We start from the raw sequence: 18,449 nt of genomic DNA, 5'->3' as shown, positions 1-18,449 counted from the left end.
TCTTAGATGTACTCCTACGTACTCTAGGCTGGCTGGCCTGGGGGCTTCTCAGAGTTCTGTGTCTACCTTCTACCTCCCCGTAGGAGGGCTGATGCCACATTTGTAGCTTTTACCTGGGTTCTTGGAACTTAAACTCAGGTTCTCACTCTTGAATGACAAGTACTTTACACACTGAGTCATGTGCCAGCCTTACACCAATTTTCAGAACTTCATATAATAGAACAGAAACCACAATTCTTCCATACTATGAGTCTAGCCCAAAAGAACATTTGTAAAACGCCAATTGTGTATCATAGAAACTCCGCTAGCACAACTACTGCCCATGACAGGGTTGCCAGTGTGCCAGCAATCCATGGTACCTGTGTAGGAGAAGCTGAGGGCAGTGGGTCCCTACTCATCTCCTGAACTTAACTAGGGGGTGATGGTGAAGATGAAGATGATGATGGTGCTAGTGATCCCACAGGAACATATGGTTTCCATGAAATTACTAGCAATCATGCTATCGCAACAATAATTCTCAATCTGTACTGATAATCTTCACTCTTCAAATGATTTTGGGGGCTTAAAATCCATGACTTCACAATCACTGTTAATTACTACAACATTAGATAATAGTAAATACAAACAGCATGCCTCATTTGATTAATGGTATGGGGACCAAAATTAGGTGTGACGGTTTCCTCTGCCATCTACAGTGCCAGCTCACGCAGGTATCTTGCTTGGTATGTGGGTCATGTCATCTGGCCAGCTGGCCAAAGCTGAGAGGCAGGTTGTCTTAGTTAGGGTTTCCATTGTTGTGAACAGACACCATGACTAAGGCAGCGCTTATAAAGGACAACACTTAATTGGGGCTGGCTTACAGGTTTATTGGTTCAGTCTATTATCATCAAGGCAGGAAGCCTGGAGTGTCCATGCAGACATGGCGCTGGAGAAGGAGCTAAGAGTTCTACATTTTGATCTGACAGCAGACAGGAAGAGACTAACTTCCAGGCAGCTAGGAAGAGGGTCTCAAAGTTCACATCCATGGTGACACACTTCCTCCAACAGCCACACCTCCTGATAGTGCTACTCCCTGGGCCAAGCATATTCAAACCACCACACAGGTTCTGAAAGAAGCATAAGGCTAAGACGAACTTCTTATACTCCACACTGCTGACTGTGGGGATGGGTAGAATTGTATATGTGTATGCATTTTTTCTTTAAAAAAAAAAAAAGATTTATTTATTTATTTATTTATTTATTTAATGCTTATGAATTCACCGTTGATGTCTTCAGACACACCAGAAGAGGGCAAAATATCCCATATTTTATTATTTAATATTATTTAAAATATTACAGATGGTTGTGAGCCACCATGTGGTTCCTGGGAATTGAACTCAGGACCTCTGGAAGAGCAGTCAGTGCTCTTAACCGCTGAGCCATCTCTCAACCCCTATGTGCTTGTTCTTATTTTTGTGAACTACACCATCAAGCCAAGCATATCTTACTAGAGGCTAAGGTCAAAAGGTAAAACTCAAACACTCCAGGCTATCTGCTAAAAAAAAAAAATCTATAGGGAATACAAAATATTTCCCCATCTTCTTAATTTTAAGATTCAGCTGTATAAAGGCAGGCGTGGTAGCGCACGCCTTTAATCCCAGCACTTGGGAGGCAGAGGCAGGCAGATTTCTGAGGCCAGCCTGGTCTACAAAGTGAGTTCCAGGACAGCCAGGACTACACAGAGAAACCCTGTCTCAAAAAAAACAAAAAAAAAAAAAAAAAAAAAAAAAAGAAAGAAAGAAAAGATTCAGCTGTGTATTAAAAATACAATATTCTCCTTCTCCCTCAAAAGCAAATAGTCTAACCAATTTTGGAATTTTCCAAACCAAGTCATTTGACCAAAAATAAATTACAGAACACATGAACTTAATGTATACATTTCTCTCTCACATTTCCCCTACTTACAATATTTTCGGGGCAAATGAAAGCATTAATGTTTTCTACCAGGCACATGTATTATATATCATCCATGCATGATCCAACAAGATGGTTATTTTTGCTGTTTTTAGTTTTCAATCGGTTTTATTTTTGATTAGACAGACTTCCTGCCTGTATGTGGCTGTATGCAGGTGAGTGCAGGGACCCTAGAGAGCCAAAAGAGGCCATCAGATCCCCCTGGGGCTAAAAAGTGAAAAGCTGTCACTTCTTAGGTTCTAGGAACTGAACCTGGGTCCTCTGCAAGAGCAGCAGGCACTCTTAACTGCTAAGCCATCTCTCCAGCCCCTGAAACAGGATGTTTTCTGCTCCAAAATGAAAGAAAAGAGTCTAAGGGACAGTATCCAAGAACCAAAACCATCTTTCTGTTCCTGAGGTGAAAGGAAAACGCTGTGCTCTGTGGACTCCAATGCCCATAACTGAGAGATTATCTCAGAACACATAACTTGGCTTGGATTTCTATGTGTATCATTCCGCAAAAGCCCACTGCTTCAAAAATAAAGAAGGACTATACACTTTGGAAAGAAAGTCCCTGTGTCTGAGGCCCGGCAGTGTCCAAGAGCCGTGGATATGAAGACTAATGCAGATGGATACATTTCTTCCCACATACTCATATTCTTGGATTGAAGCAAATCAATCCACATATTTAATAGAAAATGTTGTAAATACCGCTTTCATTCCTCTTATTCCAACACCACCTCTTCTCTGCTACCTCCCTCTCCAACCCAAAGGGACGACTCGAGGAAGGCAGAAGAGGGTGGAATGTGTCCTGATTTCAGCTGCAGGAATGGCAGGCTCCTTACAAACAGTAGACAGTGTCTTCCTGACAAGAGGGTTCTGTTTATTAACAGTGTGCCTTTCTAGTCCTTTTTTTTCCCATTTGCTTCCACTCCACAGTGCCTTTCAGCAACCTTAGCTACTTTCACTTGAAAGATCATGTATGCTGGCTCCTTTTAGCTCTTCCGTGTACAACATATCCAAAAGACCAGAAACTTCCAAAGGACAAGTTCTTTGCCAACTGTGCCCTGGGTAAGTTAACGTGAGAGAAAGAGGAAGACAGTTACTAAACACTCCTCAATAGTTTTCAGGAAAATGCGAAAAGTGGAAGAAATTATTTCAATTCGGAGACTGCATGGACCATGTAAGAAAGAGAGAAGCCCGGTCACTGACAGCGACAGCAATGCCTAGTTGTTTTTATATGATCCATGACCTAAGAGTAAGCTTCACAGTTTTAAATAGTATGTCCCAGTACAAGAAAATGACCCGACCTCAAATGCAGTGTCCAGAGTGAAGATTTATCATGTATCAGAACACCTCTGCCATCGCATATTCTCTGGCTCCCTCTCTCACTATATGCACAGTCACGACGGACTTCACGTAGCCTGCCAAGCCTGAAATACTCAGTATCTGCCCCTGTACAGAAAACCCCCTATCCAAGGCCCCTTCTAAAAGTAACAAGTTAGACAAAGGCACATTATGGCAGAGCAAAGAGAACTGCAGCCCACATGCCCTACAAAGACCCCAAATGAGGCTGGGCTCAGCTTCCTCCTATATGAGACCCGTTAGCTGGGCAAATGACTACATGTCCAAGACCCGAGAGACAACATTCCCCAACACTAAAACCACTCATTAAAAATGAAATGACCCTTCTACACTCACACTTACAGGACATTTATTTACCATGGGCTAGGCATCATACAAAGCACTAACTTGCAGAGATTTGCTGAATACTTGAAACAAGCCAAACAGTCTACTACCCACATTTTATAGCTGAGGAAGCTGCAGTTGGGAAGTCCCTAGTCTGGGTGGGAACAGAGAACCAGGAAGAAGATTCCCTAAGGACAGGAGTTCATGAGGCTTATACCAGACTGCTGAGGTCAGGATGAAGAACCCAGGCTCTCAGCACTGGACACTCCCCAGAGAACCCAGCTTTTAACACAGATTCCTGAGAGTGAAAATATTAATACACATAAAGGAGCAGGTGCTGCTTCTGACACATATGTGTCTTGGGTTAGTCATGCTTGTATGCATTTGTACAGCATTCAGGGCTTAATGCATCTATCTTTGTTGTCACTGACAAAACATTCTTATCAAAAGTTTTGATAATAGACTAGGGAATGTACATACAATATTCAGGCAAAAACTCTCAGTGCTTTTATTACAGGAACAAGAATGTATATTAGATACCTTAGCTGCTAGAGAATTAAACAAGTTTAAAATTTGTATTTTTAAAACATATTTAGGGACATGAAAATAGAACTATTCATAGATAAAACATTCATTAGTATACATGTACACAATTCTAGGATATAGGTTACCTTTAATGTTTTATCATCATCTTCAAAAATTGGTTTTGAGCTAGGCCTGGTAACACCAGCCCATAACCCCAGGTCCTTGGAAGGTTCAAGCAGGAAGATCACAAATTTACAGCCACCAGGAAGCAGAGCAAGTATTCCAGGCCGGGACAACCGAGCAGGAGCTTGTTTCAAAGTAGAAAAGGCTGGGGACACGGCTCAGTGGTAGGGCACTGTTCCCTATATGCAAATCCCTAGGATCAGTAATGTTTGAAAAAATAGAGCTTTGCGAGGACAAACTTATTATTTTGCAATTATGTAAGAGACTGGCTGTGAAGTACACGAAATCTGCTACATAAAGCAAGATACGCATACAGAGAAACTACAGGAAAACACAAAATGCTATTTCCCTGGGTATCAGAGCAACACGTCATGTTTCCTTTATGCTATGAACTGTCGGGAATGAATAGGAATTACAAGAGAATATGGTCTTTACTAATGTCCTATTGAGGGACAACTTGGAAGACATGTGCATGTATCAGTGTTTTCTAATGGGGTATCCCTTTGTTCCCCTTTTCTCCGCGAAATGGCCATGAAAAGAAATGGCAGACAGTTAAACACCTACAATAGCACAAACATTCACACGGTGACCACTGAAATCAGCAGGTGGCAGGGGGGTAGCATCTCTTTGGATGTAAAATGATACTATAAGGTACCCATGCAGAGAGGCTAAGGATAGGAAGTCCCAGAACAAAGACCAAAGTGAGCATACAGGGGCTGAGGGCAGGAAGTGCGCTCTGGGGTCGTCCAGCAGGTCCCTGCACCTGAGACAGAGAGTGGAGGGAAGGGTGAGAGATCAGGCTGTGGGCATGAACCTGTGCTAGGGATCGCTCAAGACCAAGCTGGGGGGTGGGGGTGGGGGAGATCACACTTTATAATAACTTAGGCTGTTTTCAGGATTATTTCCAGTGGCTGAGAACTGGGTATAATTCCACATTATCAGACAACAAGGCAAACATAACCAACTCTCCCAGAAGGGAAATTGCTAAAGCACCGACATGTGTCTAGGCCAATGTGTGTACTCTCTCAAGTGCTTTAAAAAGACCCACAGTTCACAGGATACACACACATACACACACGCACATACACACACTCACAGATAGGCACACACACATATTTCCATAAAACTAAAGACAATTTCACTTAAAAAAACCAACCCTTTCCTTTCAGCTACTCACTCTAGTATTTCTCTTCCCATTTTCTCACACACACCCCTGCCTTTGCCCTTTGTGTTTACCACTCATAACTAATCACAGACCTTCTATCCTACCACGGGGGGGGGGGGGGGGGGGGGGGCGGGGGGGGGTGCATAATTTGAAACAACAAGTCAGACCATTTCATGTATCGATGTGTGTGGCCAGTATTTAGAAAGCTTGTGAAAAAATACCAACAACAAAAAAACCCTTCAGACTTAAATATCTAGAACACTAGCATTAGTGAAATGCTCTTAAACTTACCCCTGTTGGCACATGCGAGCAAGACAGTGCGATGCTGGAAATGCGTTCAGCATGGATCAACACTACAAATGTCTTCAGTACACAGGAACTCTTCCAGCCCGACACAGAAACAAAGATTTACGGCGTGTGTGTGAGAAAGAACCACCAAAGGCCAAACCAACCGCACCTCAGGCAAGCGCTCAAGTAGTCAGACAGGGTGTGACACCAGGGTGGCCACATCTGTAGCAGAAAGCTAACACTCAAGCTCGGGTTTAGTGCAGCAAAGCCTGTGTGTGTGCGCAATGTGGAAATAACAAGAAAAGAGTGGGAAAAAAATCAACAAGGGACACCCTTGAAAATTGAGCGTTTCCTCTTCCAAAAACAAAAGGATTCAGTATTTTCCTCCACAGTACACCCAAGAGACCACAAAGATGGTGTCTCAGGGAGTCAGGCTTGATGGTGAAGTCTTCAAATACCACTACTTAGGAGGCTGAGGCAAGAGGATTACACATTGAAGGCCAGGCTAGGCCAGCTTGGGCAACTTATTGAGGACTCTGTCCCCCCCAAAAAATAAAAATTAAAAAAAAAAGTGACTGAGCTATATCTGTGTGAGGCCTTTGGTTTCAGCCCCAATTGGGGGTTACAGATGGGGGAGGGGAGTGCTTTATAAAGGAAGATGAGTTCAGAGGAGCTGTTTGTAAGAAGTCAACACGGTGACAAGTCAGACTCATTGCAACACCTGCCTTTCAGCTGGAGACTCCTCCCTGAGGATCCTCTCTTAAGCACAGCAGCACTTCAGAGTCCCATGCCTGTCATGGGAGGGTCAGGGACAGGCGGTGGCCCCAGAAACGTGGTGGTACAATGTGCGCCTACTGTCATCCCTGTCAAGATCTGGTTGGGAGTCTCCACCTCCACAACCATGGCCACTTAGCAGCAGACAGGAAGCTGGTAAGACCTGGTCCTCAAAGCTCAGACTATGGAAAGGAAGAGCCTGACAGAATGGGGAGATCTGGAAAGACCCAGCAAGTCTACGAGGCTCCCACAGGGCCAGAGGCGACCTTTACTGGGTGAGACATCATGGCATTCCCCCAAACCACCTCAGAGTTAGGAAGAAGGAAGGGTCCACCAAGGCCTCTAGAACTTCCTCAGAGAACAGGGGCAGATAAACTAAAAGATGTGGTTTTCTGGGTCCATCAGAAACAGGGTAAATTCTAGAACTGCTAGAGTAGAAACCCCCTTTTCTCTCACAGTCTGACTAGGGAGGCCGCAACCTCTGAAGGCCACAAACAGTACCTCACCTCCAGGACACTGTAAGACCCAATGCTCACCTCAGAGGCCATCCTCGGCTCACTGATTGCTTTACACTGTCCTTTGCATTGATGGCACCCAGAACCTCATTTGCATATTTATAAGTCTGGTGACATGGGTGGGATCAAACTGTGGAACAGGCCCTGAAACTCTGGAGATGCCCCGATTCCCTCCCAAGCCCAGATCCTGTGGTATCATTTGCTATCTCAGATGAGAACGGAGAGGCTGGGCCAGCAGGAGGAACCTGCAGCCTCAGGACTGTGGCCTGACCCACATACCATGCTCATCTGAACTCTATGCCCTGAGATAGCCATAAATTCACTCTCCTCTATATTCACCATCCCACACATATGTAGCTCACCATCTCTCGACATCTGTCCCAACAAATTAATATTTAAAGTATTATAATCTCCTATAAATAGAAATTCTTGAATCCTAAAGTCACAACAATAAAATTTGTTCCTATCACTATAAATTCCTAAGCTAGTCCTTTTAATCCCAGATATAAACGCTGTTTAGTAGTCGTGGGTGGGGAAGAAAAAAGGAGGCTTATAGTTTCTCAGTGGAATGCACACTGGCACACTGATGCAGAGTACCATGTGCACAGTCATTCTCTTCGGGAAGACTTCTCAACCCTCTGGGTAAAGAGCAACAAGGAAAATCTTCCTGCCTAGGATCCAGCATGAGTGTTCCTAGAAAACAAAGCCTGGCCGTGAACCCAAGTGTTTAAGATTGTCACATTTATTATTTTTAATTTTATTCAATCTTTCATTTCACACTCCAGATCTTATCCCCCTCCCAGTCCGTCCTTTGACTGTTCTATATCCCATATCTCCTCCTCCTCAACCCTCTGTCTCCACGAAGATGTCCCCACCTCCCCACCCCTGCTCTCCCCCCAACCACCCAGACCTCTCCACTCCCTGGGGCGTCTATTCTCTTGAGAGTTAGGTGCCTCTTCTCTGACTGAACCCAGACCTAGCAGTCCTCTGTTGTATACGTGTTGGGGGCCTCATATCAGCTGGTGTATGCTGCCTGGTTGGTGTTCCAGTATCTGAGAGATCTTGGGGTTCCAGGTTAATTGAGACTGCTGGTCCTCCTACAGGGTCTCCCTCCTCCTCAGCTTCTTCTAGCTCTGCCCTAATTCAACCACAGGGCTCAGCAGCTTCTGTCCATTGGTTGTAAGTAAATATCTGCATCTGACTCATTCAGCTGCTTGTTGGGTCTTTTGGAGGGCAGTCATGATAGGTCCCCGTTTGTGAGCACTCCGTAGCCTCAGTAATAGTGTCAGGCCTTGGGGCCTCTCCTTGAGTTGAGTCCCAGTTTGGGCTTGTCGCTGGACCTCCTTCTTCTCAGGCGCTTCTCCATTTTTGTCCCTGCAGTTCTTTTAGGCAGGAACAATTCTGTGTTAGTTTTGGACTGTAGGATGGCAAGCCCCTCCCTCATTTGATGCTCACTTTCTGCTGGAGGTGGCCTTTACAAGTTCCTTCTCCTCACTGTAGGGCATTTCATCTAAGGTCTCTCCGTTTGAGCCCTGACAGTCTCTCACCTGCCCCCACCTCCTGCCTCCCTGTTTCCATTCTTTCTGCTGGCCCCACAGGGCTTCAGTCCTTCTCCCCCACCCAATAGCTGATCATGTTCCCCTGTTCCTCTCCCTGTCCCCTTTTCCACCCAGGTTCCTCCCTCCTTCCCCCCCTGTGATTGCTTTCTTCTCCTTCCTAAGTGGGACTGGGGTGTCCTCACTTGGGCCCTGCAGCTTGTTAACCTTTTTTAGTTCTGTGGACTGTATCCTGGGTATTCTGTACTTTTTTTGACTAATATCCACTTATTAGTGAGTACATACCATGAATGTCCTTTTGGGTCTGAGTTACCTCACTCAGGATGCTGGCTCACAGTTAAGAGAACTGACTGCTCTTCCAAAGGGCCCCAAGTTCAATTCTCAGCAACCACATGGTGGCTCACAATCATCTGTAATAGCAGCTGATGCTCTCTTCTGCTGTGTCTGAAGACAGTGACAGTGTGCTCATATACATAAACAAGTCTTTTTAAAACATTGTAAGAGTCAGAAAGACAAGATGGAGTGACCCAGAAAGATGAACACTAAAGGATATTTTACACAAAGAATGAATTTCTAAAAGCTACAAGTCATCTTCCCAGAGCTCATATCCACAGAGCTGACATTTTTAAACATAATGTCCTATATGGTTTAATAGCTTCTAGGAGAGTCAGTTTTCTTTAAAGGGTATGCCCCCTGCTAGGTTGATCAGGATCGAAAGCCATGAGTATATAGGCAGCATAAATTGGTTCAGTGGGTTATTAAAAGGGGGGGAGAGAGGGGCAGAAAGTTGGGAGGGAGGAGGTAGAAATTAGATCTAAAATGAGCTGGGAGAAGAGTAGAAATATGATCAAATTACATTGTAAATTTTTCTCAAATCATAAAAATATTAGCTTAATAAGTAAATGAGTCGCAAAGAAACCCTGTCTCGGCAGCCATGCATGCACAGTCACGTTTTACAATGGTCTGACTAGATTTCGTGCCTATGGAAGCATCCTGCCAGACTCCCAAGTTTCTTTCTCCAGACACAACACTACCCTGTATGGGTGGAAACTGTGAAATGGGGATCTGATTTACTCAGCGATGCACTGTACCCCACCTTGGAGTTCATGCCATCCTCTCCCCTCTCAGGATCGTTCGTGGAAATCTCACTTGGAGTATTCCATCTCCCCACCACTGTGGAGCCACATGGCACTAAGCACCAAGCGAGGGGCAGGCGGCAAATAACTAAAGCTCCAAGTACGATGAGCTGTGTGAGTGGGATTATTCAGCAATATGAAAATGACACAAGAGGTCACTCAGGTGAACCTGAATCCTGCCTGTCATCACAGAGTCACTACTCAGGGAATTCCTCTCCAGAAACTTTTTTCTTACTCACTGCATCTACACCTTTTGTTTTGATCTCATGTAGTCCAGGCTGGCCCCAAACTTGCTGTATAGGTGACTCTGGCCTCCCCAGGGCTGGGATTACACCATCATGCCTGGTGTGTATGATACTGGGGATCAAACTCAGGTCTGTGTGCACACTCAGCAAACACTTCACTAACTGAGCTATGTCCCAGGCTTCTATTTTAATCTATTTTGGAGATGGGAACCACGAGAGATCAATAATCAGGTTAACACTAAGGGTGATTTTAATCAGATCTGAAGTAGTGAATTCATCTTCAGGGCCAATGGACAAAGAAAACAGGAACGAAAGTTCTAACTGTTCTGAGTGAGGAAGACTGAGATGGCCCTAAGTAAGACACTGTGCTCGGGCTCCTAGGCTTAAGATGTCCATATCATGCCCAAACAAGCTGGCTATGCCATTAGGGTCTACCTAAGATGCAGGAGCATCAGAGATCTAGATACCAATAAAAGGGGAGTAGCCAGAACAGGTGTCCTGACATCAGAGACCCTAGCCCAACCAGGAACTGGGCAAAAACTTGTTACAGAGCACAGAGCTCATGATGAGCAGGACCAAGTCCTAGGAACCAAAGGTCCCCAGAGAAGCCACAGCCTTGACATTCGTGTACAGACTTAGCCCTCCAGGCGGGGAAGGAAGGTATTCTGCAAGAAGCAGAACCTCCCTTGAGGGATGGGAGGGGTTCTCAGGAGGAGGATGGCAGCAGTTGCCACTGACAGCAGCTCCTACCAGAATGCAGCTCATGTTAGGGTCAGATGCTGGTTAGGTAGGGGATTTGGATTTATAACCTAAGCACAGACATTGCAGAAGAGGCAGTTCTCTTCCCCAAAAGAAAATTAAGGTTGTGAACAGGCACTTCCAGTTCGGCACATGCTTGGTATCTGAACTTGGGAGGGAAGGGTTTCTGTCGCAATGTTTCAAAGCCAGTGTCTCTGCCTGAAAAGTTTGTGAGAATGTCTCCAACAATCAAGGAAAGGCTTCGCTGATTCCTCAAAACAGACCCTCAAACAGCTGGAGTGTGTGCTCTGGAAAACCCCAGAAACCTCAGCAAGCCATGCGTCACAGATAAGTGTCAGACTCTGGACTTGAAGCAGAGACGAGACACAGCAATCTTCCGGAATTCCTGAGTCAGAGACACCTGTCACCTGAGACTCATCTCAGGCCCTCCTATGCTCAGAGGGTTAGTATATGGAAGCATCTCCCAGGAGGTGCAGCATTTGCTCCGGAGAGTCTGAAGAAGCCACACAGCCTTTTCAGATTAACCAACCCTTTGCTGAAGATAGGTCTTGTCTCATAGGAGTGAGTCGGACCCTAGATGGCTACCAGGGAGTCCTGAAATGAAAGCCAGGTGACTCTCATGAGGAAAGTCACAGTGCTCCTTCCAATTCTTTTAAGAGGCTTGAGTTAAGTCCCTCTAGCTTAGATACAATGTTATTAGTTGTGACATCTTTTTTAGTTTGAGTTTAAATTGCCTACAAGTCCCCACCTCAACCCCCGGAAAAAAAAAAAATTCAAGAAAGCCAAGAGAAACGATGGGACTCCAAGCGCTTGACGATTCCCAAGAATATAAAACCAAAGTAACTTGTCAAAGTAAAATCCCATGCCAATCAAAATGTACAACTACAAAATTTCCCTTCAATTTCTGCCCCCAAAATAAGTTGAGAAACTTGCCTGTAATACTCAAAAAATTGTTAAAAAAATAAAGAAGGAACTATCTGGCAAGACTGGAAGCCGGCAGCATGAGTCACCAAGTAACTTGTTTTATCCATGTGAAGTGCCTAACCTTTAACTACAGCTACATGATCAACTGCTGCAGCGTACCTGTGTGGAGGATCAGAGGGGACAGTTTAGGTCTCCCTTTCTGTATGGGACAGAACCATTTTCCAAAACCTAGGCAAATGGCTTTCTCTTTAGTTCAACACACACACACACACACACACACACATTGCAGTTCAATGTGTGCACCAAGTTCCCCTGGATTCTTAAAGAAACTTGGTACCTGTGGTCAGTCAAATGTGCATACCAGAATGGGTTGTTTTCTCTGTGCTTCAGTCAAATGACTTTCCCCTTCACACTCCTGCAAACTCTCACTCAACTCTCAAGACCCTTCTTCTATTACCGCTCTTCTGTGACATCTTCTCAGTTTCCCCAAGTTCTGTGCCCCACGCGTCCAGGCCTCTGATCATCAGGGAGATCCAAGGCAAATGTATTAAGTTTGTTTCCTGCTTTTTGGTGGTTAGGTAAACTGATATGATCAACTTGAAATGTCTCTGAAAAGGACAGTGAACCCAACTTCTGATACACAAATCCCACTGCAGGACCAGATCTTAAAAGATTTTCAAAACTAGGCTATCTGTTTTAACACTGCTATAACAAAAGACTGTAAATACCTAACTGTGCAACAAACATCAGGAAATATCATGTAGAAGTTTAAAAGAAACCCAGGCTCTCTTGGCACTAGTATGTTTATTTTTCTCCAAATTCCTCTAGTTTGAGCCAGGAAAATGGTTCATTGGGTTGAGGTACCTGCAGTCAAGTATCTCAAACAAGCTGGGTTTGATTTCTGGGATGCATATGGTAGAAGAGAGAACAGACGCTTGCAAGCTGCACTCTGAACTCCATAGCTGCTCGCTCGCTCTCTCAATCTCTCTCTCTCTCTCTCTGTCACACACACACACACAAGCCACATGTCCAGTTAAAGCCTGAGCTCTATTTCCAAGCCACTGCATTCACAAGGATATAGGGACCTACTTCACAGAGAAATCAGAATAAATACAGAGACAGAGGATGGGGAGGTGTTTCTCCCCTCCTGACACAGGCAGCCAGCAAAATGTTAATTTCCCCCATCACTGGCATCACCATCCAGGGAGTTTTCAAAATGTTTTCCCTACTCATCACATTTATAAGACAAACCATCCACCACCGCGTAGGTCTGAAAGCCAAGCGATCATTGCTTTCACCAGTGGTTCATTTTTACGCAGAGATGGATTACACAGTAGTTGAGACTTTTTTTTTTCTTTAAGAGAGAAACTCTTCCTCACAAGTTTTGTTAAAGAGCACACAGGCAATGCTTTTTACATTTTTACTATGAATGACAAAAGAACCCAGAGGCCTGTCCAGTTTCTCGAAAGCTTCACGGGTTTAGTTTCAACAATCACGTGATCACCCGTCACATGAAGTATTTATGTTGCTCTTCTCTCGTCACCAAAATCAATAAGCCATTTGAAAGGGATGCTCAAGGTCAGACATCAGGTTTCTTCTAACTACAGTGGACTCTCACCAAATTTGTCCAAAATGAGATGGCCGCAAGGTTCACATGGCATTCAGTGAATATATTATCCCATGGCCAGCGCATCGAATTTCTCAAACAGTGTCTATGAGAACAAAATTCTCTCCTGTACACTGACCAGCTGGGTAGAGCTACTCTCCTTGCATTGCAAAGATGGCTGAAAATCTCATAAAAGCACTCTAGACATACTGAGAGTCCATAGGGATCTGAAGGGCAGGATGGCCCATGTACTAAAGACTGATCCTCTGTGCCGTACCTAATGAGTAGCGGAGGGTTTCAGAGACAAACCTTCAGGGGCCAAAAGTGATGCCATAAAAGATAAAATGCCACACAAGGAAGGCACAAACTGTGATTGAAATGATGTTTCAAGCATATTACAGACAAAACAGAATGGAAACAAATCCCAGCCACAGCAAGACAACTCAATCTGACACCAGGGCGGCATTCTGAAGATAACTGCTTCTATCTTCTTTTTATAATAAAAACTGATTTGCAGGAAAAAAAACTGAGTTTATTCATCTGAACAGTGATTATTTGTCAATACTCTAAAACAGAATGTATATTTTATTATTATGCTTTGTTTTGTGAGGTAGGTGCTGCATGCTGAATCACCAGGCATGAATAACTACAGACATGTACCACTCTTCATGGTTCAGTTTGTTTTATCTTTTTCTTTTCTTTTTTTTTTTTTTAATATTTTTTTAAGATTTATTTATTTATTATATGTAAGTACACTGTAGCTGTCTTCAGACACACCCGAAGAGGGCGTCAGATCTCATTTCCGGTGGTTGTGAGCCACCATGTGGTTGCTGGGATTTGAACTCTGGACCTTCGGAAGAACAGTCGGGTGCTCTTACCCACTGAGCCATCTCACCAGCCTTCTTTTTCTTTTTTTAATTACAAGATTAAACAATTAAATGAGAATAGTCAGAAATCTAATTGTAGATACATAAACTAAGGACAAAACAAGTAAGGATGGAGTTTTATCTTACAGTTCCTGGGAAATCCCAGAGCCCGGTGCAAGGCCTACCATACAAGCTATATTAAGGAATGTCTAAGCCAGACACAGAGGAGGGTTGTGAATGCATTTGATCTCTGCACCCAGGAGGCAGAGGCAGACTGAGCTCAGTGTATTCCATCCAGGCAAGCCTGGGCTACACACAATAAGTTCCAGACCAGCTAGAGCTAGACAAGGAGACTGTCTCAAAAAGAAACAGATAGAAGCAAGCAGAAGCAAGGGAAGAAGAAAGCAGAAAAGAAAAAAAAGAAATGTCTAAAGGGCAACTCTGAATGCTCACCTTCTCCCCCAACTCTTGTTGTGGGGAGGGGAAATGGGGGAGAGGTCTCTCCTTTCAAGATCTCCCAGAATTTGCCTGGGCTGCCTCCTCCCACCAATGGCCCCTTGTTGGGTGCAGGCTGCTTAGCCTGAAAGATGCATCATTAACTTTGTTGTTTAATGTCCCTTGCTCTCTGTGACGCTTCACACTGACATAGGCTATGGAACCACACAGGGGACAAGCTTCCAGATTTACCCGTGAGGATCATCTAGAGTAAGTCAGCCTTTAAGAATGCCTGGAGGGTTAGTTAATATTGTTGTTCCACCTATAGGGTTGCAGACCCCTTCAACTCCTTGGGTACTTTCTCTAGCTCCTCCACTGGGGGCCCTGTGTTCCATCCAATAGCTGACTGTGAGCATCCACTTCTATATTTGCCAGGCACTGGCATAGCCTAACAAGAGACAGCTATATCAGGGTCCTTTCAGCAAAATCTTGCTGGCATATGCAATAGTGTCTGCGTTTGGTGGCTGATTATGGGATGGATCCCCGGGTGGGGCAGTCTCTGGATGGTCCATCCTTTTGTCTCAGCTCCAAACTTTGTCTCTGTAACTCCTTCCATGGGTATTTTGGTATCCCCAGAGCTCGTGTCTCTAGCTACATATGTAGCAGAAGATGGCCTAGTTGGCCATCATTGGGAAGAGAGGCCCCTTGGTCTTGCAAACTTTATATGCCCCAATACAGGGGAACACCAGGGCCAAGAAGTGGGAGTGGGTGGGTAGGGGAGCAGAGTGGGGTAGGGTATAGGGGGCTTTCAGGATAGCATTTGAAATGTAAATGAAGAAAATACCTAATAAAAAATTGGAAAAAATGCCTGGAGGGATTACATTGATTAGGTTAACTGAGTGGTGAACACTGATCCTAAACAAGGGCAGCACCATCCTGGTTTGAGTACTCCATCCGGATAAAAAGGAGGATGCTATCTGAGTGGGAGCATACATCCTTCTCTCTTCTGGACTGCAGATGTCATGTGGCTTGCTCTATCCAGAAGTTTCCTGCTGTGGTAGAGTACACTCACGCACTGTGCGGCAAATGAAATCCTTGATCTTTTAAATTGCAACAGAAAACAAACAAACAAACAACTAAATAAACCATGCCTCTAGACTCTTACAGTAAGTCCTCTGCCCCTCCATCTGGCCCCTGTCTTCTCAGTGTTGCCCTTTAAATTAGGAGCCATGTGGTCTTACTCCACTGCTACAGAAAACCTGCCTAACATAGGAAGAGAGTCTGTGGGAATTTCTGTCTCAGATCTCAGTGCCATTAGAAACAGCACATGTTAGTTTCCTGAGCACTGCAGGCCTTGCTGGTGGTCTTTCATCTGTCTGCATGAGGCTGAGAATCACAGGACCTCCCCTTTTTGGTAACTCTACAGGAGCCTAGGACCTGTATACCAGCTTACTTTTCTTTTCCTTTCTTACTATTCTTCCCTCTCTGCCCCAAGCCTTGTCTTCTCCCTCTCCCCCAACTCTCTCTGATAATTTGAATGTTTAGAAATATTTTGGAGAAGAGAGAGGGTGTAAACAAAGCAGCAAGTGACAAATTAAAACTTAGATATATTCTCAGGAATGCCCAGCTTCTTTGGAGACCTTCATCCCCGTGACTTGCCAAGGGAAGAAAGCACAGTACACCTGCTGTACCCTGACCAGGAGTGTTCAGCATGGCTGTGCATAAAGCAGTCTGGCTGGGGGCCAGAAACCTGGTTCTTTGAGATTCCTATCCAGTTGTAAAATATTCAGGGCTCCTCACACAGGGGCAAAGCACAAATCCTGGAGTCAAACATCTGAGTTGCACTCCTGTATGATACATACATCACCACCCCATTGCTGATAGGAGATGAGTTAACTTGTTGTGCCTTACTCCCCCTGGACACTGGGAATAAAAAACGGTTACTGACCTGGTAGGTTACTGAGAAGTGAATGAATTCAAACACGTATGGGTGACTAAACAAGCACCTAGCACACAGTACATGTGGGACAGCATGAAAATAAAACTTTCTGTTTTCAAGTAAACAAGCACATAGCTTAAGTCCTACTGACACTAATATTTCTCATTATCCATTACTAGGTAAATAAACCGACTTTCATGGCAACTCTATTTATGTTTGGGCCTCACTTATAAATCCAAAGTGAAGTCAAAGTTCTCTCTAAATAGTAAAAATGTTTAGCCATGTGTTTTCTGGTTTGCTGGAGAGGAAAAGGCAGAGATGTAAACAACAAAACTGGTTCCCAAAGCAAATCTCGACTTCGTAAAAGGCTGGGTCCTAAACCACACCCAAGGGTGCATGAACACACAAGTTCACAATCACGTACACAGGGCCAGGCTCCTGCCAACACTCACAGACTCAACACTGACTTCACTTTTACTGTATCTGGGGGAAATGAAAAACTTCACGAACTGATTCTCGGCACATTCTTCAAAATCAAGAGCTTTGTTCAGCCATCAAAGAACTCAGCTTAGTTGGACCCTCGAGGTACTGACTTACAGCAGAGTTTACAAAACTGCCACCTCATACATCCGCATCTAAATTGCAAATTGCAAACTTCTCAGATTTCACGTTGAGGGCAGCCTCAACCAGCACCCGCCCAGCCTCTCTGCTCAGGCCAAAGCCAGTCTGAGCCACTTCCTACATATTCCGGCCCTACAAAATTTACGTCGACAGCGAATGCCTGTTTCACAAATATGTGTGCATTATTTTCAAAGGCAGGGGCTTGATACTGCCACAAAAGAAGGAAACTGGATAATTATTGAAGTTGAAGTGACTGTCACTTTAGTAAAATAAACAAACAAGCAAAACCAATAAAACAACCTCAAGGGCAAAAAAAAAAAAAAAAAATCACTGAAGCAGCGTAAGCAGCTATAGAGATTGATGTAAATGGCTTTCAGCCTTTGTAATACCAAAGCTGCAGATTAGGAAAAGGGGGCTGGGAATTCGTCAAACATTCATCTCCCATTTTTTACGATTCCTGTCAATTCCCTATCCAAATGAAAGTTCCCACGGGTTTATTTAGTCTCGTTTCTCCACATCACAGAAAACACTCTAAGAACAACGATTTTAAAAGTGAACCAGGAAGGGTGATCAAGAAAACTGCTTTGAGGAACTTCGTACTCTCTCCAGTTGAGTTCGCGAGAGTCACCCTAAGCAAAAACACTAGGATGCATGATAGAGCGACACTGCCTAAAGCTAGGAGTCGAGAGAGTTGCAGCCCGGCTATCCCGCTGGCAGCGCCCGAGCAGCTCTCCAAAGCTCCCCGGAGACCTCGGGTCGCCGGCCCGCTCCAGCCCGGGCGCAAACCCCACCCAGCCGCAGCGCACTTCCCGTTCGCCTGCCGGTCAAGAACTCCAACTTGACAGCGACAGGGCGAAATATGAGGAAGTGGCCGCGACCGAGGTGCTGCCACCACACCGCTAGAACGTCCTGGCGAGCCGTGTGGACAGAGTCCGAGGACGCTCCTCGGGAACGCCGGCACCGGGTCCCGCAGCCTGGAGACCCGCACGCGCAGCGCACACCACTCTTACCTGGTTTGACCGGTTTGGGAGGTGGCTTGGACATGGCGCTACGCGGAGCGACCAGGCTCAGCCGCGGGAGCCCCACACGCACACGAGAACTGGGTGCCAAGCCTGCGCTGGCCGCGGCCGCTCCGGACCCGCGCGCAACCCGATGCGGGACACTCGGACCAGCGAGCTCCGCAGACAGCCCGGCCTTCCCACCAGGAAGTGGCCGCGCCTCGCCGGCTGCTGATTGGCTACGGCGGGGAGCCCGGCCGAGCCTCAGAGGTCCAGCCTGCTCCGGCACGCCG

General features: G+C 45.2%; 1 protein-coding gene across 1 annotated transcript in view; it reads right to left on the bottom strand.

The window, feature by feature from the left end:
- Positions 1 to 18,399, bottom strand: part of Ostf1 (osteoclast stimulating factor 1) — a 52,620-nt gene extending 34,221 nt beyond the window's left edge. Inside the window, exon 1 of the mRNA XM_021151637.3 lies at positions 18,169 to 18,399. Within this exon, the coding sequence (XP_021007296.1) occupies positions 18,169 to 18,202 (34 nt within the window). The 5' untranslated portion in view covers positions 18,203 to 18,399. The remainder of the gene's footprint in view (positions 1 to 18,168) is intronic.
- Between the last annotated feature and the right edge of the window lie 50 nt (positions 18,400 to 18,449).

The sequence above is a fragment of the Mus caroli genome, unplaced genomic scaffold (assembly GCF_978045245.1).
Source record: "Mus caroli unplaced genomic scaffold, Mus_caroli_1 scaffold_20, whole genome shotgun sequence".
Lineage (NCBI taxonomy): Eukaryota > Metazoa > Chordata > Mammalia > Rodentia > Muridae > Mus > Mus caroli.
This window is presented reverse-complemented; position numbering and strand designations above follow the sequence as displayed.